The sequence below is a fragment of the Odontesthes bonariensis genome, chromosome 7 (genome assembly GCF_027942865.1).
Source record: "Odontesthes bonariensis isolate fOdoBon6 chromosome 7, fOdoBon6.hap1, whole genome shotgun sequence".
Taxonomy (NCBI): Eukaryota; Metazoa; Chordata; class Actinopteri; order Atheriniformes; family Atherinopsidae; genus Odontesthes; species Odontesthes bonariensis.
Genome location: NC_134512.1, coordinates 30,726,419 through 30,752,838, shown reverse-complemented (window position 1 = coordinate 30,752,838; position 26,420 = coordinate 30,726,419). Strand labels below are relative to the sequence as shown.

The 26,420-nt window shown below is 40.9% G+C and overlaps 3 protein-coding genes across 5 annotated transcripts in view; 2 read left to right on the top strand and 1 right to left on the bottom strand.

Annotated features, from left to right (window-relative positions):
• Positions 1–548: 548 nt before the first annotated feature.
• Positions 549–7,123, top strand: LOC142384344 (carboxypeptidase A1-like). Its single transcript, XM_075470522.1, has 11 exons — positions 549–655; positions 1,541–1,622; positions 1,709–1,843; positions 1,978–2,082; positions 2,451–2,552; positions 2,738–2,839; positions 2,936–3,046; positions 3,147–3,237; positions 5,510–5,709; positions 5,831–5,915; positions 6,607–7,123. The coding sequence occupies exons 1-11, from the start codon at positions 588–590 to the stop codon at positions 6,792–6,794; spliced, it is 1,269 nt and encodes a 422-aa protein (XP_075326637.1). The 5' UTR covers positions 549–587; the 3' UTR covers positions 6,795–7,123.
• A 157-nt stretch (positions 7,124–7,280) lies between these two features.
• cep41 (centrosomal protein 41) lies at positions 7,281–21,243 on the bottom strand. Its single transcript, XM_075470523.1, has 11 exons — positions 21,161–21,243; positions 20,813–20,876; positions 20,656–20,703; positions 19,332–19,393; positions 17,986–18,046; positions 17,747–17,891; positions 11,836–12,002; positions 11,670–11,737; positions 11,453–11,567; positions 8,766–8,981; positions 7,281–8,437 (listed from the first exon to the last, which is right to left on the bottom strand). Exons 1-11 carry the CDS (start codon positions 21,215–21,217, stop codon positions 8,319–8,321), a joined length of 1,122 nt encoding a protein of 373 aa, XP_075326638.1. The 5' UTR covers positions 21,218–21,243; the 3' UTR covers positions 7,281–8,318.
• Positions 21,244–21,886: 643 nt separating this feature from the next.
• The window catches only part of poc1b (POC1 centriolar protein B), a 60,560-nt gene continuing 56,026 nt past the window's right edge, over positions 21,887–26,420 (top strand). For all 3 annotated transcript variants that reach the window (XM_075470519.1, XM_075470521.1, XM_075470520.1), the window contains exons 1-5: positions 21,887–22,050; positions 23,434–23,518; positions 25,531–25,702; positions 25,828–26,007; positions 26,295–26,402. In XM_075470519.1, the coding sequence (XP_075326634.1) occupies positions 22,027–22,050; positions 23,434–23,518; positions 25,531–25,702; positions 25,828–26,007; positions 26,295–26,402 (569 nt within the window). In that variant the 5' untranslated portion in view covers positions 21,887–22,026. The remainder of the gene's footprint in view (positions 22,051–23,433; positions 23,519–25,530; positions 25,703–25,827; positions 26,008–26,294; positions 26,403–26,420) is intronic.

Genomic DNA, 26,420 nt, shown 5'->3' with positions numbered 1-26,420 from the left:
CATAAGACATAAGTGTCATTGTCTAATTCTACTGTGACCAGCACGCAAGGGGAAGGTTTTCTAGACATGGTTGTGTACAGCGTAATTAATACAACAAAAACTACAGAGACTTGTACTCCTAGTTATTCTAACTGCGTGATCTGTAAAGGGCACTTTTTAAAAGAATTATTTATCCTCATCCATGGCTTATTCAACAACACGATTAAACCCAATTCCTTCCATTCACTTAAGTTTTGTTTATTTAGTCCCAAATCACAACAAATGTCATCTCAAGGCTTCTTTCATCATTTGCTGCTTTCAACCTGTAAGAATATGAATAAATATACATCAATATTGAAAGCGCAGTGGTCGCGCCCAAACATGTTTATTACAAACGAATGAAGAAACAGCACATCTTAGAGAATCTTCCTTTTTTCTTTTCAACTGAAACCAACTTCAGCGTGCAAAACATGAACTGTAAGCGCATGGTGCAACTCTTGGTATGACATGAACACATCAATGTTCATGAGCAAGGTTTGAACACATGACCTGACACGCTCCTGCATAAAAGGCTGCGTTCTGTCTGGTCAGGTTCACACTGCCTGGCCATGATGAGGGGACTGCTTGCGCTTCCTGTGCTTTTTGTGGCCGTTCTAAGCAAGGAGATGTTTGATGGGTAAGCAGGTCTGCTCCTCTAACCTCTTCGCAGGATATAACTAATCTAGATTTGAGCTAATTTTGCAAATGTTTGGAGAACTAGGTATAAAATGAGGATGCTTTCAAGCACCCAAAACAAACATTTGCTTTTGAAACAGCACAGACTTTCCAAACTGCACCTCTATAACCTCTTGCCTCTGTAATATTTTTCCTGTGCTGTATAGTGCTGTGTACATATTTGAGAAAATAAAATGATCCATTATGGGTAAAGTGAGCGTACTGACACTCCAGGGGTATTGACTGAACAATTTTTAAGTTTCTGACTTTGATAAATCTGCTTCTAATTGCCTCAGTAAAATGGTGCGGTGAGCTCGATTTGAAAATGGCACTCTCAGTCTTTCCCTCTAACCCACCTCCAAAAAATCCCTCTTTAATTGCTGTTGATATATTTTTCAAGATGTTCATTCAAAAAGACTCAAATTTTATGTTTAGCAAGCAATTAACATGTCCTGTCAAATGCTTTCATCTGTGGCAGCATTTTATGAAGGAATGTACCGATGTGCCAACACATTTGGTTAATTTTATAGGACACTTAATCATTTTTTGTGGCTGATTGTTTTACGAGTGGGTTCTAAAGTTTTTCAGGCATTCCAGATTTGATATGTTCTCTTGCTGCCCCAACAAGGAAAAACTCTTACAGGCAGATGGAAGGCATCCAAATATTTAAACCAAAATGGCTGGGAAGTCAGACAGACCAAAAAAAAAAAAGCAAACAAAAGAAAAAACCCACCACCATATGTTTTTCTCTTTCCCTGTGCAACTTCCACCAACTTTGTGTAATCTTACTTCACCCCTTGTGTGCCAACTTCTTGTTGAGTAACAGATTGTGGTTGTCTTTTTGCAGGGACCAGGTGCTTCGGATTGTTGCAAAGGATGAGGTCCAGCTGTCTCTTGTCAAAAACTTGGAGGACATTACGGAATTTAGGGTTATTAACCATTTGAAATAAATTCGAACAAAAGAAATACGCAAATGGCATAGACTAAACTGGGCGTAATATTTTTGTTCTTTCAGTTGGACTTCTGGAGGGGGGTAAATGATGTGTCCTCCCCTGTGGATGTCAGAGTTCCCTTCCACAGCCTGCAGTCAGTCAAAGGTTACCTGGAGAGCCTGGACATCCATTACTCCATTATGATAGAAGACTTGCAGGTACACTGTCAGACCTGGGGACAGTCTGGCACCTAAAGTCCAAGCTATCCTATTGAGTTCCTACTGGTGTTTGCATTCCTTCTTGTACCGGGTTTTGAGTTTCTGAGACATTACTCAATCAGGGTGTTCTGCAGGTGCTGCTGGATGATGAGCAGAAGGAGATGAGGTCCGCAGCTCATGTCGCTGAGCCCAGCAACACCGACAGCTTTGACTATTCCAGGTACCACACCCTTAGTGAGGTAAGTGTACACCTTGAAGGAATCTCACCATAGATAACTTTTTGCTACATCTGTGACTTTGATGAATAGAAAGTAACAAGGATGATCTGGCCACAATAATACACTGTTATATTTTGAATGCACAACAGTGTTTAACTATACTATTGCCTAGACTGTGTCTGATAATACCAAAACTTTCAAATCACTTGTATTTACTGTGTTCAAATGAATTGAACATATTAGTTTTAAAAAAGTGCAACAGACAAATACACGGATAATGTGCCTTAGGTTGCTAGTTTACAACAAATTTGTGACATCCAAAGACTTGATAATAAATTATGCATAGCTGATAAATGCATATTCCTATCTAAATTAAATCTGTGCTTCAGATCTACAGTTTCCAGAACATGCTAGTGGCTGAGAACCAAGTCATAGTCAGCAAGATAGTCATCGGTAGGAGCTACCAGGGCCATCCCCTCAATGTGCTCAAGGTAAAAGAGAGTCCAGAAAAAGTGAAGTCTCCCCAGAAAATATTTTGAAAATGGTGACACCTGCTCTTATAAAACAACAAAACGGGCCTAAATGTAATGAATAAAAAATGTTTAACAGGCCAAAACCATATTTACCAACTGTGTGTAATGGAGTTTGACTGCTCTGTTCCCTTCCTGTGTCTCAGTTCAGCACTGGTGGAACCAACCGTCCTGCCATCTGGATCGACACTGGAATCCACTCCAGGGAGTGGGTCACTCAGGCCAGCGGCACCTGGTTTGCCAAGAAGGTGTTTGGATATGTTTCGTTTTTGTTTTCTGTCTCTTCCACCTCTGACCACTAACCTGCTGGACTTGTACTATGTCTTTTGCATTTCTGTCATCAGCTTGTGACTGATTATGGACGTGACCCTGCCCTCACTGCCATCCTTGACAAGATGGACATCTTCTTGGAGATTGTGACCAACCCCGATGGATACTACTACACCCACACCTCTGTGAGGCAGTCATAGCGATACATTTTTACGAACTTGTAGCACTCTAAATTTTGATATCATGTTGAGCAACTTGAAAACTGGGGTAATATGATCTTTCCAGAACCGTCTGTGGCGTAAGACCAGGAAGCCCAACCCTGGCTCCAGCTGTGTTGGGGTGGATCTCAACAGAAATTGGAATGCTGGTTTTGGAGGTAATGTCTTTCTCTCTGTACAGTACATTTAAAAAAAGGTACTGTAATGAAAGCTCCATCGCCACTTTCTTGAATGATAATAACCACAAGATGGCACAAAAGATCTGGATTCAAAATCATAGTCACGGTGGCTTTAAAGGGATAGTTCGCCTCTTTTGACATGAAGCTGTATGACATCCCATATTAGCAATATCATTTATGAGCATTGACTTACCCCCTGCTGCGTCCTGTGAGCCAAGTTCCAGCCTCGTTTTGGCGTTGCCGAAGGTAGTCCGGCTAGTTGGCTGGGGCTAAAAAAATAAAGCGTCTTGCTTCTCAAAACAATATGCGTTCAAAAGAGTAATACATTTACATCACAAAATCGTCGATCTAGAAAAAGTCAGACCTCACAATCGCTTGGCGCTATTTTTGCCTCCCTTGATATCAATGCATAAAGCCAACCTAGCCATAGCCGCACCTGTTACGGTGTTTACTGCTCGGAAGCAGGGGGGTGCTCGGTTTGCTCTTCGGTCTGCACAGTTTACATTAGCCCCAGCCAACTAGCCGGACTACCTTCGTCAACGCCAAAACTCGGCTGGAACTCGGCTCACAGGACGCAGCGGGGGGTAAGTCAATGTTCATAAATGATATTGCTAATATGGGATGTCATACAGCTTCATGTCAAAAGAGGCGAACTATCCCTTTGACCACTTTGTTTTGTAGAAAAAGTCACAAGGAAAATACACACTAAGACACATATATCAACGGGTTTTTCTTTACTTTACAACTTTCTAAATTTGAGAACTAAACAATCATGATCAGTCTATAAGATAAGAAGAGGAATTATGTATTAAGGCAGTGAAGTAAAATGTATATTTCACTTTTAGATTAAAAGTTGTGGTGGTTAGCACGTTCGCCTCACAGCAAGAGGGTTCCAGGTTTGAGTGCCGGATAGGCTCCAGACCCCCAGATTACAGCCCACATTGATGCTTTCAGGGTCCCTCATGCATGGGTGGGCCAAGAAGGTCCACAAACACCCCTCTTGTGAAAAGAAACATAACTACTCAATGTTAAATCATAGAATATGCATTCAAGTAACTTGAAAGAACCTGCTATGATTGAATTACACATAGAAACAGAACATTATTGCATTATAACTGGACACATTTTCAACTACTTTTTAAGCCGTCTGCTTTGTTACAGATGTAAGTCAAAAGTTAATTATATGGGAGTCTTTGGCTCAATTATCTTAATATGAAAACCAAAACTGCCTTTTGCTTAATTTACCCATGCTGACACTGTTGGCAGAACCTGCATGCTTAACTGGCAAGATAATAGCAACAAACACAGTAGAATCATGGAGGACTGCATTAGATGCCCTAGACTCTGTGATAATCCAAACAAAAACCTAGCTGAGATTGTTTAGTTTGAGCAGAGGAAAACCAGCCCACAAATGTTAAGCATGTGTGGGAACTCCTTCAAGACTGTTGGAAAAGCTCCAAGTGACTGCCTCCTGAAGCTGGTTAGGTAAAGGAAGTGTTCAAATACAGATAATGAAGAATGTTTGACCCACATCTGCTATTTGGCCCACATAGTTTTAAATAATGGTACTGACTCAGGTTACGTATCTAAGCCTAAACTCAGCCACATATGCTTCAGGCTTGGCCCAAATCTGCATTTTCTTTTGGCCTTTGGGCCAAAGCTGGCACTTGTAACACTTGCTGGAACCCACTGTGTCAAACCCACTTATGACATTTGTGCCACACCTGACCCATACAACACATGCTATCACGCAAGATAGGCCCAGCTCATGACTTTGGACCCATCAAGCCTACATAAGACTGGTCAGTGGCATAACTGAGCCATAAATGCCAAAAGTAACCCACATTATGCCCTAATGAGGCTACATTTTGGTATGCAAAAGATGGCTCCTTAAAGGAATCAATAAATCTTATTCATACTTTAGTTTCTTTCTAAAACGTGCCAAATGTTATTTCACAGTATCATTTTTCACTTTATAAAAAAAAATCAATGAAGGAAACCTTCACATGAGAAGGTGTGTCCGAACCATGGACTGGTAAAATAATATTGCTGTGTCATATGATGGTTACATGCTGTGTATTGTTCCTTTACTGTTGATAGAACAAAACATGGCAAGATTTTGCTTATTGTGTTTTAGTGCATTCATTTGATTACAGTAATGTAGACATCAATGTCTTTATAGAGATTTCCCTCAAGCCATTTTTTGTTTTTTCATCCCTCAAGTCATTCTGACACTGTTATCACCATGTAGGACCTGGTGCCAGCAGCGACCCCTGCTCAGACACCTACCATGGTCCCAGGGCTCACTCAGAGTCAGAGGTCGAGTCCATTGTGGATTTTGTGAAGTCCCATGGTAACATCAAGGCCTTCATCTCCATCCATTCATACTCTCAGATGCTCCTGTACCCTTATGGCTACACATCCAGTCCTGCCAAAGACCAGGCTGAGCTGGTATGAAAACCCCTCCATGATTTATTCTAATGTGCCAAACCAAAAAAATGCCTATAATGTTAGAGATGTAAGAATATGTAACAGCAGTGTGAATAAGTGATATGGTGCTCTCTTCCTGCAGAACAAAGTGGCTCAGAAGGCCATCACTGATCTGGCCTCCATGTATGGCACTCGCTACAGATTCGGCAGCATCATCAATACCATCTGTGAGTTTGTGAAACACTGGTTAACTGTAGAGACTGGTTCCATTTTGAAAACCTTCCCATTTTAAATATGACTATTTTCCTTATTAAATCTATAAGCAACATGGACAGTGCAAACAGCACGGCTGGTCAAAGCTGGAAGTTTTACAAAAGACTAAACCCAGTTGCAAAAAAGTTGGGAGACTGTATAAAATGAAAATTAAAAACAGACTGCAAAAATGTGCTTGAAAATCTCGGTTTCAACAAGACTATCCTGGACTATTAGCCTACAACAGCATGGCTTTGTGGCAGAGGAGTCCGGGTAATGGACTGACTTGCTTGCAGTTCAGGCTTCTTAACAACTGAAAACATTTGGTACATTATGAAACACGACATATGACAAAGAAGACCCAGGACAGTTGAGCAGCTAAAATTCTATATCATCATTTGATGTTTTCTGTGTTCTATTTTGAGTGAAACACCGGTTCATTCAATCATTGCATTGTGTTTTTGTTTAGATTTCAAACAGCCTAAATACTTCTTTGGAGTAGGGGTTGCACTTACATTCTATCACCTGTGGAAATCGTTGGTGTTGCTGATTTCTTCCTACATGGGGGCTGTGGCCAAACAGAAACTAATTTTGGGTGCAATTTCGAGGTGAATTTTGAACTAAAGTGTTTTATTCTTACAGTATTATCACTTATTTTTGTTGTAGACCAAGCAAGTGGTGGCACAGTTGACTGGACGTACAACCAGGGCATCAAGTACTCATACACCTTTGAGCTGAGGGATACCGGCCGCTTTGGCTTCATCCTGCCTGCCAGTCAAATCATCCCCACTGCTCAGGAGACTTGGCTGGCCCTGATGGCCATCATGGATCACACTTTGAAGAACCCATATTAGTATTGCAGTCCTTATAGATGAGCCCTGCTAGCATTTATGCATCAGTGTGTATGTCAAAGAGAAAATCCCAACAGTTTGCAGATGTCATTTACAAATAATAATGCTTTGGTAATATTGGTCACTGAATTGACTGGCTAGTGGACTGTAAAATAATCAATATTTTACCAGCCTTCTTTAGTTTTTTTTTTTGAGCTGTCTGGTTCCTGCCAATGCAACTGAAGCTTTCACTGCAATAGATAGGACTGTAAATTGTTCGGAAATGGCCTCGAACACACATTTCTTCTGATTTTTGGCTTACTTTCTGTCAAATAAACCCCGACATGATGATATGCCATGTTGTTCATCTGAAGTTGTATTTACCTCGGAAGAATGGGATATTTTTTTTGGCATTATTTCCAAAATATATTTGAAAGAGGGTGCACTTTCTTTTTTACATGACTTTAATCACTTTTGCCATCAATTCAAAGGCGTCTACTCAGGAAAGACTTCTGATCAAGCAAACAGCTCTTTATTTGACATTAATAATTTACAAACTAATTCATGCAACCACTTTGTCACTGTGCATTAAGACAGATGGTGGAAACACTCAAAAAGGCTGTAGAGAAGTCAACGTTTTATCAAATTCACGTCACGGAAAGCAGACCAACCACAAGCAACAAGCCACCAAAATGCCCTCAAAAGGCCACAAATTAGAAATACTATTCTTTAAACACATTTGTTCTTACAGTCTTCACAAAATGCTCTCTTTCCAAAAGCGATACTGATTTTGTGCTTTGCACACGTGTCTTCAGAAAGGCCTCGATCAGTCAGTGCAATCATCTTACATCTTGCATTATGTTTTTACACAGAAACACACAGACTTGAACAAAAAGGCTGCTGGTGGACCATAATGACAGTACAGATCAACTCTTCTAAACTTTACAGAATGGATCAGGCTCTATAACAATATTAATAAACTTCATATGATACAGAGATTCACAGCATATTCTTCAACCATTTAAACATTCAATGACTCCATTTCTGACAGTAAAGTTGTGTCCAATCATCAACAGAAAAAGTGATCATCTATGTAGACTCATTCACTGGTCAAAATTGGTGGATAGTGTTACAAGAAATACGCAGCGGAGTGCAAAAAGAGCCATCACTACTCAGGCACTGTGCAAAAGGTCAAATGTACTTAAAACAACCACAACAAAGAAGCATCTAATACTACTCCAATTACATTTATGTTCTGTTTCTATGTTTACTTACAAATGCCCCCTTAATCTTGGTTTCCAGACGTCGATATTCTGTTAAGGTTTATATACATATTATTTGCTGCTGTCATTATGTAAAGCAAATGGTGGAAGATGGTACAGAAAAAACATGAAACCCTCACGAATTTAGTGACGAAGCAATAGACAAGTTTTTATGGGTTTTCTTGTCCACCTCTGACAGTATTTTGGATACTGCAGCTTGAGGTCATTACACAAATGAGAAATGGACTTTGTGATGGAGGTATGCTGGTTGTTTGAGGTTGTGGGGTCATTTCCAGGGTCTACTGCTCTGAACCCTGGAGCTGTCGCTGCCAGCCGTGTAGGAGCTCTGACGACTGGAGGCTTTGGACTGGGCGCTGCTGGCTGACATGCGGCTGGACAAGCGACCTGCGGTAAAACACACACAGGGCAAAAAGAACACGTGAGTGCAGATTCCTCAGTGCAAAAGAGAGCTGTAAGCTCTTCAAATTTAGATTTTTGACTTCATTTTATGAAGCAACTGGTGCTAATCTTAGGATCTGAATCAGACGAGTCCCATCCATTTTGTACACACAGGAATCCACAATGGCATTTTAATTTGATGTAGAGCAACTAACTCACTTGAAATTAAGGTCTCTTTTTTTTTACCCTGATTTAATGATTATTTCAATGGGCCATATGGATGCCTAAAACATGCCCACTGCTATTTTTTGATTTTCCGACTGTGTGCTCTTACTGTTCGAGTTACTGGGCATGAGAATCTCCTCCAGCTGGTCCTGGATCTTTGTCAGCTCATCTGATGTAAACCGCCACCTTTTCTCTGTTGCCTGTCCTGGCTGCTGTGGTGCCGAACATTTCCTCTCCTTCGATGATTTGGGAGACGACAGGCACGAGGCAGGGATGGAGCCCGTTGTCATCCCACTTGGAAATTTCTGAGCGATTACCTTGAGACCTGAGGAGGCCAGAGAAAGACAACAATCTTATTTAAAACTCTATTAGTATAATACTCATACTCAATTATCTACATTAAAACAGATAAGAGAGATGCAGAATGCAAGAATGAACTAAAGTGGAATATGTGTTCAAATTAGCGGAGTTAGTAAGTTAAATACATGTTGCATTACTAGTCAAAACACAGCTAAATGAACAGTCCCACTTCCTCCAAGGGCCCACCATGCAAATACAAAAATCAGAAATGGCTTTATACTCTTTGAACCAGTGAATTTAGTTTTCACCCAAGTACATCTGGCCAATAATATCACAGGTCCCAAGCTAAAGCTAACACCAACTACGCTCTGCGCCTCACACTAAAAAGCAGGGCATCGATCTCCAAAAAATTGACAGTGCTGTTCCAGTTATCCGAACTATTGGAAACTATTATGTACTATGATAGCTTTCCAAAAACTATGTCTCCTAGTAGTGTGTGTCTTTTCTGTGGTCTGGCACATACCCAAGAAGCTAACTTGTTTTAAAATGTTTGGTTAAAGTGACCCGAATGATATCATAACACTGCCTAAACTAGGTGTTTATTTCCACTTCTGAGATCCTAAACATGGCAAAAAAAACTTTTAGATAGCAGTTATCATGGAACGTTTGCTTTTTATCTAGAAAATTAAGGCCTGATTGTGGATAATCTTAATTTTCATTCGGGTCACTTTAACCAAACAGTTTAAAACAAGTTAGCTTCTTGGGTATGTGCCAGACCACAGGAAAGACACACACTAAAGAAGCTAACTTGTTTTAACCAAACAGTTTGCATCGAATTGAATCAGATCAAAAAGAAGAGAAAAATATTATGATTAATTTTCCTTTAACTGCAATTTGATTAACTGTCTGATTAAACCTTAACCACTTGACAGCGCTGTTTTAATTACAATCAGTTTTAGTTGATCCCTTTTCTGCAGGAGCTGCGTTGGAAGCATTTCATCCTGATAACCAAATTATTTGAAGGAAATTTTGATATACATGTCCCAAAGCCACAATTTATAGATGAAAATGAAGAAGACATAACATTTCTTCAGCGAGAACACGATTTATCGTTTCAATATTTCACTTTAACATCTGTGTGGAGTTTGTATGTTCTCCGCGTGTATGTGTGGGTTCTCTCTGGGTTATCTCGGCTTCCTCCCACCGCCCAAAAACAGGCATGTTAGGGTGATTGGTGACTCTAAAATTGTCTGTAAGAGTGAGTGTGAGCGTGGATGGTTGTTTGTCTCATTTGTCTTTGTGACCCTGTGATGGACTGGCGACCTTGTCCAAGGTGCACCCCACCTCTTGCCTAATGACAGCTGGGATAGGCTCCAGTCCCCCCGCAACCCTAAAATTGGATTAAGCGGGTATAGAAAATGGATGGGTGGATCGACTTTAATATTCAGTTTGAAAATGTTTAAATTCTAGTTTCCTTTAAAAGACCTTTAACGTACACACGATAAACCGTATATGCATAATTTTCCTAACTTCTGGCTTCGTTAACTTGTGCTTTGTGATGGCTAATGATTTTGAGACCAGCACTGGTTTTGGTTGAGGAGCAGCTTGTTTTACATCGACAGCACACTTTCTTTCCACTCCTACATCAATAACATTACCCGGTCTGCATATTTTCATCTACGTAGGCTAACATTAATCGTCTCCGCCCCTCTCTCACTCCTCACACCACTGCTATCCTGGTCAACAGCCTCGTCACCTCCCGCATAGATTATTGCAACTCACTCCTTTTCGGTGTCCCTCACAAATCCCTTCATAAGCTTCAACTGGTCCAAAACTCTGCAGCCCGCATCATCACCGGTACCCCCTCCTTTCACCATATCACCCCCGTCCTCCAGCAGCTTCACTGGCTCCTGGTCAAATTCAGAATTACTTTCAAAACCCTACTTTACACATTCAAGGCCATCCACAACCTCGCCCCCGCATATCTGTCTGATCTCCTCTCCATTGTCATCCCATCTCGCTCCCTCAGGTCTTCCGCCTCCCTCCACCTCTCTGTGCCCTCTGCCCATCTCAGCACCATGGGGAGCAGAGAACTCTGGAACTCACTCCCACCAGACATCCGCAACATTGACTCTTTACCTCTCTTCAAATCAAAACTCAAAACCCATCTGTTTCAAGCTGCATTCTCCCTCTAGCCTCTTTTTAACTTGTGTTATTTTATTTATTGTGTTTTTAATGTGTTGTAAAGTGTCTTTGAGTGTTAAGAAAGGCGCTTTTTAAAAATTAAATGTATTATTATTATTATTATTATTACATAGAAAAGAAAAAAAAGAAAAAAGAAAAAAGGTTGGTGTCACCCAAACAGAATTTTGGATGACTGAGTCCTCTTCTCCAACCTGTTTCTGCATCAGTGTAGTGTTTAGAGGTTTGGCGTGGTCATATATTGAATCATGATACAGCCCTTTCATCATAAGATACCAGGGACTTTAAACTTACCTCCGCAGAGCATAAAGAGATTTTCAAATCCTCGTTCGCACATGGTGGTAGCCGCCTGGCTGGCTATTCTCTCATCTTCATCATACACGATGATGATCTTCCCTGGTGTGTTTTTCTACACAATTTGTGGGTTAAGGTGCGCAGTGCAAACCCTTGTGATTTCTTAACATGACATTATGACAAGCAAATGTTTTCTGTAGTTTGTGATAAAGGATACATATTCCAGCACTTCTTTGGTGTAAGGGTTCATCGTCCGAGACAGCATGGTGATGGGGAAACTGTGCGCTGTAGAAAAAGAGAGATGATTAAAAAACAAAAACAAAACAAAACTTTTTTCTTTCATAAAAAGTTTGAAAAAACAGTTTCATGTTCTTGCCACCCACCGCTGATGATGTGGCAGCCGTCGTACTGCTCGCGGTCCCTCACGTCCAGCAGCAGGTAGGGGCAGTCGGGGTAGGGCCTGTCAGCTGGTGTTGGGGCAGACACCAACGTGTTTGCCATCTTCTGATTGTTCTTGTCTAAGTTTAGCTCCCCCACTCCACTGATTACACTGTGGGGGATCAAAGGTCAGAAGCTAATCAGTCTCATGCCTTTTTTTTTTCTGTCTTGTTTGCACGTGAAAAAACAAGGACTTAAAAATCTAACTTTCAAATTTTCTTCCTTCCTCAAAGTTATGAGGCTCCACTGTGTGACCATTGTGGCTGTACACCTTTACTGGAAGAGTTAAATCCCTAACATTTAACAGGTTTGTGTGTGAGGTGTTATTCCATTCTGGTAAAGTTTATGTAAGTGCTCTGTCCTTGTGCCAGACAGTGTTATCTCATCCCACTGGAAGTTCTGATTGAGTTTGTGAAGCTGTTAAGAGCTTACCTCATTTGGGAGGGGTTCATGGCTCATGGGACTGTTAAATTTGAGGCCAAATTGTTCATTTGTGATGCATTCGTAGCTCTGTTTTGCTGGTTTGAAAGTCGATTGTTCTAGTGTTCTTGGTTTGAAGAGCTCAGAACAGTTTTGAAATACCATCAACAACTGTGGCAAACAGAGTTTCAGTGTCTGAAAGCAGATGTATAATGAGCTCTCAGGTCTCCTGCACATGATTTAGGATTTAGCAAAGTTAAAGCGACAAAAAAAAAAAAAAAAAAGTGCCGTGTGTGTGTGTGCTCAACTTCTGTACACGCAGACAGCTCTTCCTCCTGAAAGGTGCATCGAAACTCAGCGCGATTTAATCATAACTAGAAAGCTGCAAGCAGCTGTATGCGGGACCGAGATGTGCGCACGTTGGGGCATGCGCTGGACGCCGTAGTCGCGCAGCTCTGCCCACACGCACGATACCCTCTGCGTACGTACGAGCACATAATAACCCCAATGCGGAGGGGTTTTTGAAAATTTCTAGGGGGCGCCACTGAGCCATTTTGATCCACTCACACATGATACCCTTTACATACGTACGAGGTCGACAGGGTGGAAGTGTGTGACAAGTTTCATGACTTTGCGATGATGATAAGGCTTTCAAATCACAAACACCATCACATGATTTCCACCGCCTGGCCACGCCTACACCGTTCAGAGTTTGGAAAGGTTTTTCAATGAATCCTCCCCCCCATGTCTTAAGAGTAACCTGGCCAAGTTTGAAGCCTGTACCATTAAATCTGTAGGACAAGTTCGATCATATGCAAGGCGTGGAATCGGGCAAAAATGGCACAAAAACTCACTTTCCATCCAAAATGGCCGCCTTCTTGTGTACGTGGGACCATGGTGGCAAGAGACTTTTTTGTGCGTCTGTGCATGATGAATGAGTGTACATAATTTTGTCGTCCCACGCAAAACTAACCCCAATGCGGAGACCATTTTTAAGTATCGTAGGGGGTGCCAATGAGCCATTTTGCTCCGCCCACACACGATACCCTTTACATACGTATGAGGACGTCAGGGTGGACGTGTGTGCCAAGTTTCATGACCTTGCAATGATGATAAGGCTTTCAAATCACAAACGCCATCATATGATTTTCACCGCCTGGCCACGGCCTTTGAGGTTTGGAAAGGTTTCTCCATGATTTTTTCCCCCCCCATGTCTTAAAGCTGCAGTCTGCAACTCTTTTTCAAGCATAATGCCTGGAACTGTCCAGGGATTCTGAAAGTAACCAATCAGGTTACGAGCTGGGCTCTGCTGCCTGTCAATCACCGAATGTGCACGCGCGATACAAGGTAGGCTCGTCCCCACGCTTATTTATCTAGACTATTGAACTTCATTACGGGCTAGTCTACTTACTGTGTCTTCCATGATCGCAAATGACAGGTGAGTTGATGAATGAGGAGTCGTGTACGCGCATCTGGCGTGCACTTAGACGTGCACGAGTTCTCATGTGTTTTGATGGGGCGGGACAGGAAGTTGAATAACTTTTATTTTTCGGTTAAAAAATAAGCATTTCTTGCATTTTGCGACTACGGAGGTCACCGTTTTCAACTTTAAGCGTTCTGATAGATCATGTAAACCCTTAAAATGCCAAAAATTAGGACTTTACGTATGACAACAACAAATCCTGCAGACTGCAGCTTTAAGAGTAACCTGGCCACGTTTGGAGCTGTTACCATGAAATCTGTAGGAGGAGTTCGATCAAATACGAGATGTGGAAAAAAACCTGACGTTTCCAACCACCAGCAGGTGGCGCTATAGGTGGATGTCACTTTGATTATATGTGCGCGTTCAGGCTGGGTCCAGCATTCACCGTATGAAGTCTGAGACAGATTGGATCATGTATGTGAGAGTTATAACCAACTTAATTTTTGTGGCGAGTCATTGAACTTTGAGGCATCGTCACGGAAACGCCCTTTAAGTTTTGAAAAAGTTCCCCAATGATCCCCCCCCCCCCCATGTCTTAAGAGTAACCTGGCCAAGTTTGAAGCTTGTAGCATTAAATCTGTAGGACAAGTTCGATCATATGCAAGGCGTGGAATCGGTCAAAAATGGCACGAAAACGCACCTTCCATCCAAAATGGCCGCCTTCCTGTGGACATGGGACCATGGCGGCAAGACACTTATTTGTGCGTCTGGGCATGATGAATGAGTGTACCGAATTTTATCATCCCACGTGAAACTAACTCTAACGCAGGGACCATTTTTAAGTATCGTAGGGGGCGCTACAGAGTCAATGAGCGACTCCCAAACATATAAAGTTTAGATTCTTTCATGTCGTCGACAAAATTTCCTGAGTTTTCGAGCACCTTTTGCAAAGAATAAGAAGAAGAAGAAGAAGAAGAAGAAGAAGAAGAAGAAAGAAGAATCCTTACAGGTACAATAGGGTCCTTGCAGTTTCACTGCTCGGTCCCTAATAAGATGACAGTTACAACAAGGAACAGTTGTGAGCTAGTCCCTGTTAACACTAAATGACAAAGACATAAAATGAATCAGAGAAGACATGGTGAGAGCTGGTGGCTCTCTCCGATGCTTTATTCGCTGTCTCTTAGTTAGTAAAGCTGTAAAAACTTGCCTTCATTCACTTGTTGCCTTTCAAATGTAAACTATGATAAAAAGCCGCACTATGATGCACTGAATGGGGCATCTATCCTGCTGGCCAATAAAAGATGTAACAGAATCCTAATGGCAACTGTCGATAACAAAAGACATATTATGCACGTAATTTACTGCCGAATACTGTAGCTCAAAATACATGAAAAACTTTGAGGATTCTGAAGAAATTATGTTTTTAACAACAAATTTCAGTATGCAAAGGCAATTACAACATCTCAAAGCCTTTAAGACGTACTAATACTTTAGTCGAGGTTATTTTAAAACCGTTAATTCATCTGAACATTTAAACATGAGTGCTGCTGCTAAACGGCAACTTAATCGAGGCTCACTGGCAATAATATGGGTGTGGGAGGGAGCCTTAAGGCTGATTTATGCTTCAGACGCAAAGCCTCTGACGCTCGGACGCAGAGCCTCTACGAGCGTCAAAATCTTGACCACTCCCCCACGCAGAGGCTCTGCGCGCGTCCTCGTGCACCTCAGAAAAATCCTGACTACGCGACAGACGCACGCAGACCACCAACGGAAGTGCGCAGACAAAAGCGGCTGTGATTGGTCCTCGGTGTGAATTTCCGGTTGTCTGTGTGGCTTCCTCCTTTGCATTTTCGCCAACTCCAATAAAAGAAGCTGTTCTTCTTCGATGTCGAGCAACTCCAGATCCATATCTTGCATACACTTTTTTTTTTTTTGAAAGATAAACACTTCTGCCGGCGCAGACGAAGTTCTCGTCACCGCCCACCGAAATTCTCGCGAGGGGAAACTGCTGTGCGTCCCGAGAAATTCCAGACCGAGGTTGCAGAACCATAACATGAAAAGTGGTTCGCGACCAGAGCAAAGCAACACGTCAAGACGATAGACGCAGAACTATAATCTGCCCTTCACAACACAGCAGAACTTTATCCCTCTCTCCTTGTGTAGATGTAGACCCACAGTGCCCTACTTCTCATCTCCTTCCGTTCTCTCTACGATGAGATGCTAACCTGAAAGCTCTGACCATTACAATGGCCCAGTCTGTTGCCCCCACAGAGTAACAGATAGAGTTACATTCCTGGGAGAGGGTACAGGTAAGACAGCAGGGAGGAGCCGACTGAGGCAGGCTATTAAAGGGATAGTTTGCCTCTTTTGACATGAAGCTGTATGACATCCCATATTAGCAATACCATTTATGAACATTGACTTACCCCCTGCTGCGTCCAGTGAGCCGAGTTCCAGCCGAGTTTTAGCGTTGACGAAGGTAGTCCGGCTAGTTGGCTGGGGCTAAAAAAATAAAGTGCTTTGCTTCTCGAAACAATATGCGTTCAAAAGAGTAATACATTTGCATCACAAAATCGTTCTCCATGAAAAAGTCAGACCTCACATTGCTAGGCGCTATTTTTGCCTCCCTTGATATCAATGCATCCAATGTAAACTGTGCAGACCGAAGAGCAGACCGAGCAGTCCCCTGCTTCCGAGCAGTAAACACCGTTACAGGTACAGCTATCGCTAGGTGGCTGGACGCATTGATATCAAGGGAGGCAAAAATAGCGCCTAGCGATGTGAGGTCTGACTTTTTCCTGGAGAACGATTTTGTGATGCAAATGTATTACTCTTTTGAACGCATATTGTTTTGAGAAGCAAGACGCTTTATTTTTTTAGCCCCTCCCAACTAGCCGGACTACCTTCGTCAACGCCAAAACTCGGCTGGAACTCGGCTCACAGGACGCAGCGGGTAGATACTCGTCAAATAAAACGGGGATAGACAATCATACATTTTATGTAATTGATTGTTAAAAAGCAGTACAGTGCAGAGTAATTTGTAGAGCTAATCAACCAGATACTGTAACAGGAAACATGTAGACTGAACACTGAACTGGCTGAGTGGAGTGGCTATCAGACAGTACTCTACCAGTACAGCTTTAACCCTCTGGAGAGAAAAACACGGTCAAATATTTGCCGTCACAATTTCACAAGCTGTTGTGAAAGACTAAAAGCCTTCCTCATGACCCTGAATAGGATGACTTGGTACGAAAAAAAAAAAAAAAAAAAAAGAATGAATTTCACGAGACATCTTGTTTAAAGTTTGTCTGTCAAAATCATCCATCGTCCAAATTATTTGGAGAGTGCTTTCTAATTATCAGAAGATCTTGTCAGATATCTTTATAGGTAGAGAAGACTCCTGCTACTGATTAGAAACTAATTCAGTATTTTGCAGGGCAAAATACACTTCATGTCAAGGCTATTCCAAGGCTATTGTTTACCTGATAATGTTGTCACAAGCATTAGAACAACATACAGTAAATGTCAACAATGCATTTTCCATACCATCCCAGCTTTTTGTTATTTGGGGCTGTCCTTGTGGGATAATTAATCATCAACAGTAAATGAATAACTGTGACAGCCCTTATTGATACACATATTTAGATTAGCTCTAAACTGTTTCCATTAATCGAGTGTTCGTTAGTTTAAGCTGGTTTAAGTTTAAGTACAGAGCAGATTTTGTGGAACATTTTGCCAGCCAATAAATGAACGGTTTTCGGTAAATGGCAGTCTCTCATCTCTTCATACTATGAAAACAAAATAGTGTCACGGTAAGTTTGACAAATGACTTTAAGGTGAATCAACAAATAAATAGATAAACGATAAATATGTAAATAAAGCTCCAAGGCTCCAAACTGTTTCAGTCAGTTGTTGGAAACTGCCCACAAGTCTTGATCCTGGCACCTTAAGTATTACCTTGTGTTGTGTACAGTGTTCAGAAAAGCTTCACAGGCTGCTGTGCTGTTACGTACCTCAGAAGTGTCGACCTGGCAGAGTGGCAGATGTCCTTGTTGTCTCCTACATCCTGACTGTGTGACCGGGCCGACGTCAGGGGGGAGCCGTTGGTGCGTTCAGACAGACAGTCCAGGTCTGCATCAGACACCACTGACAGACTGTCTGCGAAGTAGTAGAAGGACGTTAAAGTACAGCAGCACAAGTACTGTCAGAAACCCACGCTACAGAAATATGCCTGATATGCTAACTTGTATACCTCGTGAATCGCCATCAATCTCACTTTCATTCAGGTCTGAAACGGAGGCCACCTGAAGTATCTGGTTTGGAAAAATAATAAGAAATAAATTAAGAAATACTGCAGCCAAAAGAGATGCAAACTTTCAAAGGAAAGAATTATACATCCAAGGCCTTGTAATAAGAAGCAGATTCAACACACCAAGGGTATCTGTAGGGGACCTGGCTTATCTAACCCTAACAGCGGAGGCCTCGCTAAGCAATACCGTGACACTGGTTATCAACTCAGTAACTCAGCCAAGGTTTTCAGACTCTGGATATTTGTGTGCTCATGTGAAACGGGTGGAGTTGGCAGCAGCTGACCAATCTCAAACTATAATACTAGCAGACCGAAAAAACAACACAGCTGCAGCAGCCAAAGCAATAAAGAAAGCTGAGAAAAAAGAAACAGCCAACCACCAGTCATCAGATTTTGTTTTTGTAAATGTCTAAGTTCACTTTCGGTCATCAAGGCTCTAAAATGCTGAACAAAAGGGTTTTTTTGTTAAATTTTTATAAAGTTTTTAAAACACTGCATAAGATGCATGTAGATACATGAACCCAAAGACATCATTTGATGCAAATTTCCTAATTTAATACACTTTGTCAATGTATGATTTGAAAAAGAAATGTAAGGAAATCTTTGATATTCAGCATTGGCTCTGATAAATAAAAGTAATTAATAGCAGTGACAAACCTTTCAAAGTAAACGCGTAACACAGGAACACGTTTCAGAGTAATGCAGTTTGTTTTAGGCTGCACTCCGTTTGGCTGTCACAACTCTTGTAAAGATGCTTCTGAGTAAAAGTCAACTGGTATAATCAGCCCCATACTTTAGTCAGAGTCGGACAGAGATTCAATCACTCAACGCACCAAAGTCCATTTTATTCTTGTAATTTTCTAAGAGACACGATCGCTTTGGAGGCGGTGCTTTTACATGTGTTGATCTCTTATGCTGGAAACCTAACCTGCTCCAAAGCAGCTTAGGTTTCCAGCATAAGATGCCATGGTGACACATCCCGGTAAAAAGGAAATTATTTTATTTTAATGAAGATCCAGAGCTGATCTTCGTAATCTTGCTTCATGTTACGCACCCCTGCAGTCTGTGAATGAAGATAAACCATGCCAAACAAATTCAAAGCTATCTGTGAACAGCTAGTCATTCAAGCGGCAAATCAATTATTAATCATCGCATATGGATGGAGTTTTCTCACTGCATTCATTCCATCACCTCCATAAATAAAGACCAAAACTTGTCTCTGCACATTCCATAAACTACAGCTCAACACAAAGATTGCATTCTGTAGAGACATCAACACTGATTCTTACCAGTTGTGCAAAAGTTGTGACCTTTAACCGCTTGAAGATTTCATCTTTTCGATACCTGTAGTCTTGAAAGATAAAAGAAAAACATATAAATCTGAGAAACTCTGCAGTAGGGAACCAAAGAGTTCCGAGGTCATCCACTGCTTTTACAGTGACTGCTGCAGCCGAGTCATAACGCTCGTCTCAAACTCTAATCATCGCATCCGATATGATGGAACGCGCAGACCATTAAAGCTTAGAATATAGTGCACTTAAATATCACATACAACTCACCTGGGTCTTGCAGGCACTGTTTCACCTCAACCGGCTCTAATGCCTCACTAAACTGCAATCCCACCCTGCTGGATCCCATCGTACCCTCTAGCTGGAGCGGCTGCCACCAAACTGATCAGACTCTTTTTATCCATGGTGCTCTGACAGTGTAAGTTCACTACATCCCAATCTGACAAAGACACCAGACAGCAGTACAATCCACCATTGGGAGAATGAAAGAGACAGTATCACTTATCCCTGAGAAATCAGAGAACGCTAACTGCCTACAAAGAACTTATTTAACTGGGAAATATCAGTGGGTTAGAACTACTCTGCTCTACTGTGACTCAGTATACAAGCAGACAGGACAGAGAGACCCATGGATCCTTGGGAAAACATTTCAAGTGCCAAGCTGGCAAATTTAACTTTAACTGTATTACAAATAATTCCCATGTGCTTCACTGTAAAAACAAAAGACACTTAGAGAGAACTAGTTTGCTCAGATTGGATCATGTGTGAGTGACATACTGTGCTGCCAAACTGAACTACTTGATCCACCTGTTTGTATCTTCACAGAACAAAAGAGCATTTGTAATATGCCAACAGACTGCAAATAGTTTAAGGGTTCCAGCAGTGTAGGGTAGCATTTTAGTGACCTGATGGATAAAGTCTCTGTTCTGTACTTATGGAGTAAAAACAGTGGTCACTATCAAGTGTTGTTTAGGAAGACACAATATGTGTTTTCGCTCTAAAAAAAACTCATATCAGTGATGCCTGCTGGATACCAAAAAGAGGGAATAATAAATCTTACATGCTATACCAGTTGTATAGGCAATTTACTAAAGTTGATACCATGATTATGAACCAATTTCGGTGATGTTTCATGCTCAATTCCTACCTGCTGATTTACTTTTCAAGCGAATACAAAGATGTATGCATTTTATGACACAGAGACAAAAAAGTTCTGAACAAAAAAGAAGAAGAACCTCGAAAAACCAACGTTTGTCGATAAAAACTTATGCACAGGGACAACATGCTTATAAACACAATTAGCTTTCTTGCCAAAGTTACTCACTTTTTCTAATCTCCTCCAGTTTTTCCATATACTTTGTTAGGCTGCATCCTAGACAAAACAGTAACATCATATGCATTAGAAGAAAGAATAGCTTTTAATATTTTGGAGACAAATAAGTTACACGCATATTAACCTTGACAGGAAACGGTCTAGGTACCTGTGTCTAGCCTTGTTTTGACGTGGTCATACTTTGCATTTCTCGGTACCCTTTTCTTCATGTACTGCGGGGAAGAAAAAACAACAACTCTTTTCGAATAGCTATAAAACCAATAATTAGGATCTTTAAAAAAACAGTCAATATCACTTCTAACGTTATCGCTTTTGAGGATGCACTGCCGTTGATATGGTAACTTAACAGCTAACTAGTTAGCATGCTAAGATAGCTATACTAGCTTTTCCTGGCCCATACTGTGTTCGCAGGACGAGATACTAATTTAATGATTATGCAGCACTGCCTGAGCGCAGGTGAATAAAATAAGCAATGTTGTCATTTTTCAAATTTTACCTCTAGACTTCCGATGCTCCGATTCAGCGACATATTTTCAAACCAAACATTGAACATTAGTTTACACCCTTAATAATGTCAGCGCTGATTCGTCAATTGCCTTTCTATAGCCCAATCAGAGAAAGCGATACTGTACCATCTACAAAGCAGTTTGACTGGCTAGTTGCTTAGCAGCGGCAGATGCTCCACGCTCTTCACGTGCAGCATTCAGGTAATTTAGTGTATTCTTTATATTTTACACGTTTTTTAATTGTTATAGACACTCATTGAGTTTAGTTATTGGATGAACATCTTCCAATCATCTTTTATTTGGAAAAATTTAACATTGCTAATATATCGTTGTCACAGTGGCTTTTAACTCAATTAGTGTGTATATTTTTTTCAAACACTTATTCTGCAGCCAACTAAAAAAATTGAATATTTTATATTATTGAGTTATCCAAATATGTAATCCAAATACAAGTATTTGTTTGTGATATTCTTATATATGCTGTAAGTTTTTTATTTTTTAGCTTCAATGTTCAAATGTACCACTTTAACAGATATCGTGAATGCGGCATTTATGCATGTCACAAGTGGTCTGTTTTTTTTTTTTTTTGTTTTTGTTTTTTACTGCGGGCTTTATCAAGGTTTTAATTAAAACTGTATATCCAAACACAAAAACTACTTTGAAAAAGTATCAAATTCCTAACGTTCTAAAATATTTAGGTTGCCAAAAGACAACACTGCAAAACGAACACTGCCTTATCTGAGTTCGACAGGTCACGTCTGAAACAGTTGCTAAAGGCGCACTGTTGACAGTCATGGACGTGCAGAGCAGCGGGTCTGTTCAAATTTCCCCCAGACAAGAGTAGCTCTCTCAACAAATGACCACAATGGCGTCTGTTTTGGTAAGTATATTTGTTTGACTATGTTCATGACGGTAAATGAAGAACGACGTGCGAGTTCCTGATAACTCACGCATAAGTGGTAGCCAAGTCGGACTCAAGTTTGCTAGCTGAGTCTGTGCTAAGAGGATTTGCTGATTGGGGTTGTAAAAACATCTCGAGGATTTTAAGTTGCTGCAACACCGCTTGCGAATGAATTTCTTAAACTCACCAAGTTTTTACCCAGTGTAATGTATCTAATGTCAGTTTAGGAGTAACGTTGAGTCAGTTCGGGTATTAAAAGATATTTCTTCTATCTGTCATGCCCATACCCATCACTCTATCTGCAGCTACATTAGACCTCACAGTGGCGATTCTAGAGTCTGTGGGGGCCCCAAGCAAAAAAATCCTAGGGGGCCCTACCGACCAGTGTTCGTCACCAAAACATCTGACACCAACGAAAAATGTATGAAATAAAACCTCTTTTTAATTCCAAACATGTTCCAAACATGAAAAACATTGTTATTTTTAAAATATACATGTAAAGAATAAATAAATGACTAAAAAAGACTACGTTGTCTACGTTGGAACTTGATATTCGCCTGTTGCTATTTATCTACCGGGTGTAGCTGGCCATCCAATAATAATTGTGTTCATTTAAAGATTCTTTGTGACAAGTAAAGCTGTTCATGATATCGATTTCATAAGTATGGTTTTTATTTTCCACTAGTCTTGAATTTCCGGCGAACGTTGCCAACAATCGCAAACACTCTGAGGGGCTAGTTCTCCGCGAACATAGCCTACAGATGAACTTGACGTGAGTTTGACAAAGTCAACAATGCAATTATGGAATTATAGAATGGCATGTTAACTAGACAATCTTTGACTAAATCATTTATATTTAACTGTTCAAAGAAAACATGTTCACTACGAACGTTCGACACTGTTTGAGACAGTTTATAAAGTAACTAGACAATCTTTGATTGAATGCACCTCAGCTCTCGGGGTTCCCCTGGTGGCTCGGGGCTCCAAGCAGTTGCCTGCCTTGCCTGTTGACAAGGTGCGCCTCTGGACCTGAGTCATTAGAAACCACTCGTTATTAAGTAAAAACGATTTCTAATGTTAGTGTTCACTCAACAAGGCTGAACAGTTACAAGTCTGTGTCAGAAAAAGGGACATTTTAATGTTCGGGGGAAATTTCTTTTGAGGAAACTCAGGTCCAGTTTGAACTGTTAGAACCACTGATTTTATATTCTGCATTGCTTGTGCAAAATTAAAAAAAAAAAAAACTGCCTCCATTATCCCTCTTCAAATTTCAAAAGCTTTTTTTGAGAGAAAATTAGGGTTGTGGCACAGCTGCTGAGAGAATGCAGAATTTTCTTCTCTGACTGTGCATCGTCCTTACAGGAGGATCCCACCCTGGAGAGACACTTTAAGGGTCACAAAGATGCCATCACCTGTGCAGACTTCAATCCAAACCGAAAACAGCTGGGTAAGTCCTAAAACTTACCTTACAGTTTTGAAATTGCCCAGATGTTCAGCTTCAATTCGCTGAATGTTACGTGTTCTCCTATGTTTTTCTTTTTATCTCCCAAAACTCCACAATATAAGAGTAGCCTATTTTGTATAGGCCATTTTCTTTAAGTTCTTCAGTAATATTCTCACAACAATTCATAAGCAGCAGTATAAATTGTATTCATTGTGGTTTCTTTTGAGAGTACCTAATTGAAGTATTCATCTCCATTGCCATTTTTCCTGTCTTGATGCCTTACAACTTGGAATCAAATTAATCCGGGGGAGGTCTGTAGGATTGGATCGGCATGCCTACCACTTTGAAGTTACAAAGTAATTTAAATTTGGAAACAACCTTTAGAAAGAAGAGAAAAAAACAAGTAGTAAACATCTGATCCACTTTGGTATGGGGATACATCACTATATTTTATCATGAGCATAGTTTTTCAATTTGAGAGCAGAATTTCTTGTCTTCACACTCAAATATCGTGCTGCCCTCACACTCAAAAAGTCCCTGCCTGCATGCCAATATGTTCTGCTTGAGCTCCAAACTCTGCTCCTCTTCTCAAATTCAGCGTTGTGCTTGTAAATCTCCTGCACTGAAGCTTGAGCTCTTCTCGTTTACACTCCTTCTGTGCTCTCACAAAAGTCTTGCCCTTGGATTTTTGTTTCTGCCTGCTCTTTCCTTGTTGTGAGAGGTGCCTGTCAGAATTCCTCCAGCCAGTAGAGTGCCAGATGTGACGCTGACCAAGTAAATCGGCATTGCCTCCTTCTGGGTGCGCTCGTTTTACTTAACAGAGTGCACTCCAGACAATCAATAGATAAACTGGCCTCAGCAGATCAGTATGACCCAGCATGGATAGCCCAAACCAGCAATCTCGGGTATGAATGGGGAAAATGCTTACGGAGGAAGTGACTTGCTAACTCACAGAGAAAGTAGTCATTAGAGAACAGCTGATGACATGATATGTAAAAAAGAAAGAAAAAAATTACTTGTGATGGACCTGCATGCATATTTACATCCATACATACATGTTAAATTCATTTAAATGAATTTATTTGTTTCTCTTTATATTCTTTAATGTATTTTTAATGCTTCTTCCACTCCCTGCTGCAAAACTTTTATTTTATGTAAAGCACTTTGGATTGTTTGTACATGAAATGTGCTATATAAATAAATTTGATTTGATTTGATTTGAAATATAAAGCGAAGGAAACCATAATTTGAGATATGAATATTTTGTTAATGCACATCATTTCTAGAGGCTTGTTAAATGTGTATTAGAATGATCAAATAGTACTTAGAGCGTTGAGTAATTGTGATGTAAGACCTGGTTACAATCTGTTAACCAAATAAATTATTAAATTTATATATTGATTTAATTGTAGATTGTACAGCATTAACCAGTATTTACAATATTTTAATCCCACATATTTGGGACTTTTTGAGTGTGAGGGCAGAGTTTTGAGAGAGAGCGGCACGATGCTTGAGTGTGAAAACAAGGAATACTGCTCTCAAATCGAAAAACTATGCTCTTGATTAAAGGTAGTGCTATACCTCCACACCTTTGCTCTGGACTCCGTAGGAGAGAAATGACAGGAGTGGGATCATCCGCAGAGAGGTTACACGTAATGTGACGGCTCATGACCATAGTCCTGTGAAGCTTTTTTTAATCCCCTTTTTATTAAAATATGAAATAAATATGCAGCTAAACTTTTGGATGCTGTCATCATGGCAAGGACACAGATGGAGAAATCTATGAAGAGGAGAAAAGCTTGGGCCTAGTGTGGGTTGAACTTCAAAAACTCTTAAACTTTTACATCTAACTGAAATATTGTTTTTAAAAAGTGCTCAAGACTACTTTAACACCCGATTTTTCCAGTTTCATGCGATAACTGGAGTTTACTTGCAGTAACTATCTAAACTTGCAGCATGTTTGTGTAACTGCTGACAGAATTGTGTCTAATCACCCTTCTTTTGTCTGCCTCCAGCTTCAGGGTCGGTGGATAAGACCCTGATGATCTGGAATCTGGCTCCCAAGGCGAGGGCCTTTCGCTTTGTAGGGCACCAAGATGTCATCACAGGGGTGCAGTTCTCCCCATCTGACTCGCTGGTGGCTTCCTCTTCAAAAGACAGAACTGTTCGATTGTGGACACCTTCCATGTAAGCGACAATCGGTTTTCTTCAGGACAAGTAGCTGATTTAGTTGCAAATGTGGTGCATAAATGCACTGATAATTCAGTAACTATGGGCTGGATTTTAAATCTCTGTGTGTGTGTGTGTAATAGTAAAGGAGAGTCAACGGTGTTTAAAGCTCACACAGCTGCTGTACGCAGTGTTGCCTTCTCCCACGATGGCCACAGACTGGTGACGGCGTCCGATGACAAGTCTGTCAAAGTGTGGAGCGTTCATCGGCAGAGCTTCGTCTACTCTCTGAACCAGCACACTAACTGGGTGCGCTGTGCCAGGTACCGAGCAGCACTACATTCTTTGTAAAGTCCTGCAGTGGAGAGTGTTTGTATTTGTGTATTTTCGTTATCTGTAGAGGCTTTACCACACACTGTATCACTGCCTGGGCTTTTTTTTGCCCTGCCAAACAAGGATTCAGTATGGACCAAAATAATACAATTTTTCACTCAAGACTTTTCAGTCATCTACAGTTATTTTGTTGTGCTTTAGACTCCGTGTGAAACATCCGATAGATGCGAATATGCAGTCAATAAACCCTCAAATTGCATTTGATGTTCTGCTTCAGATTTTCCCCAGACGGAAGGCTCATAGCTTCCTGTGGAGACGACCGGTCCGTCCGGCTTTGGGACACGTCCACAAAACACTGCATCAACTGCTTCACTGACTCTGGAAGGTACGTACCCCAAAAAAC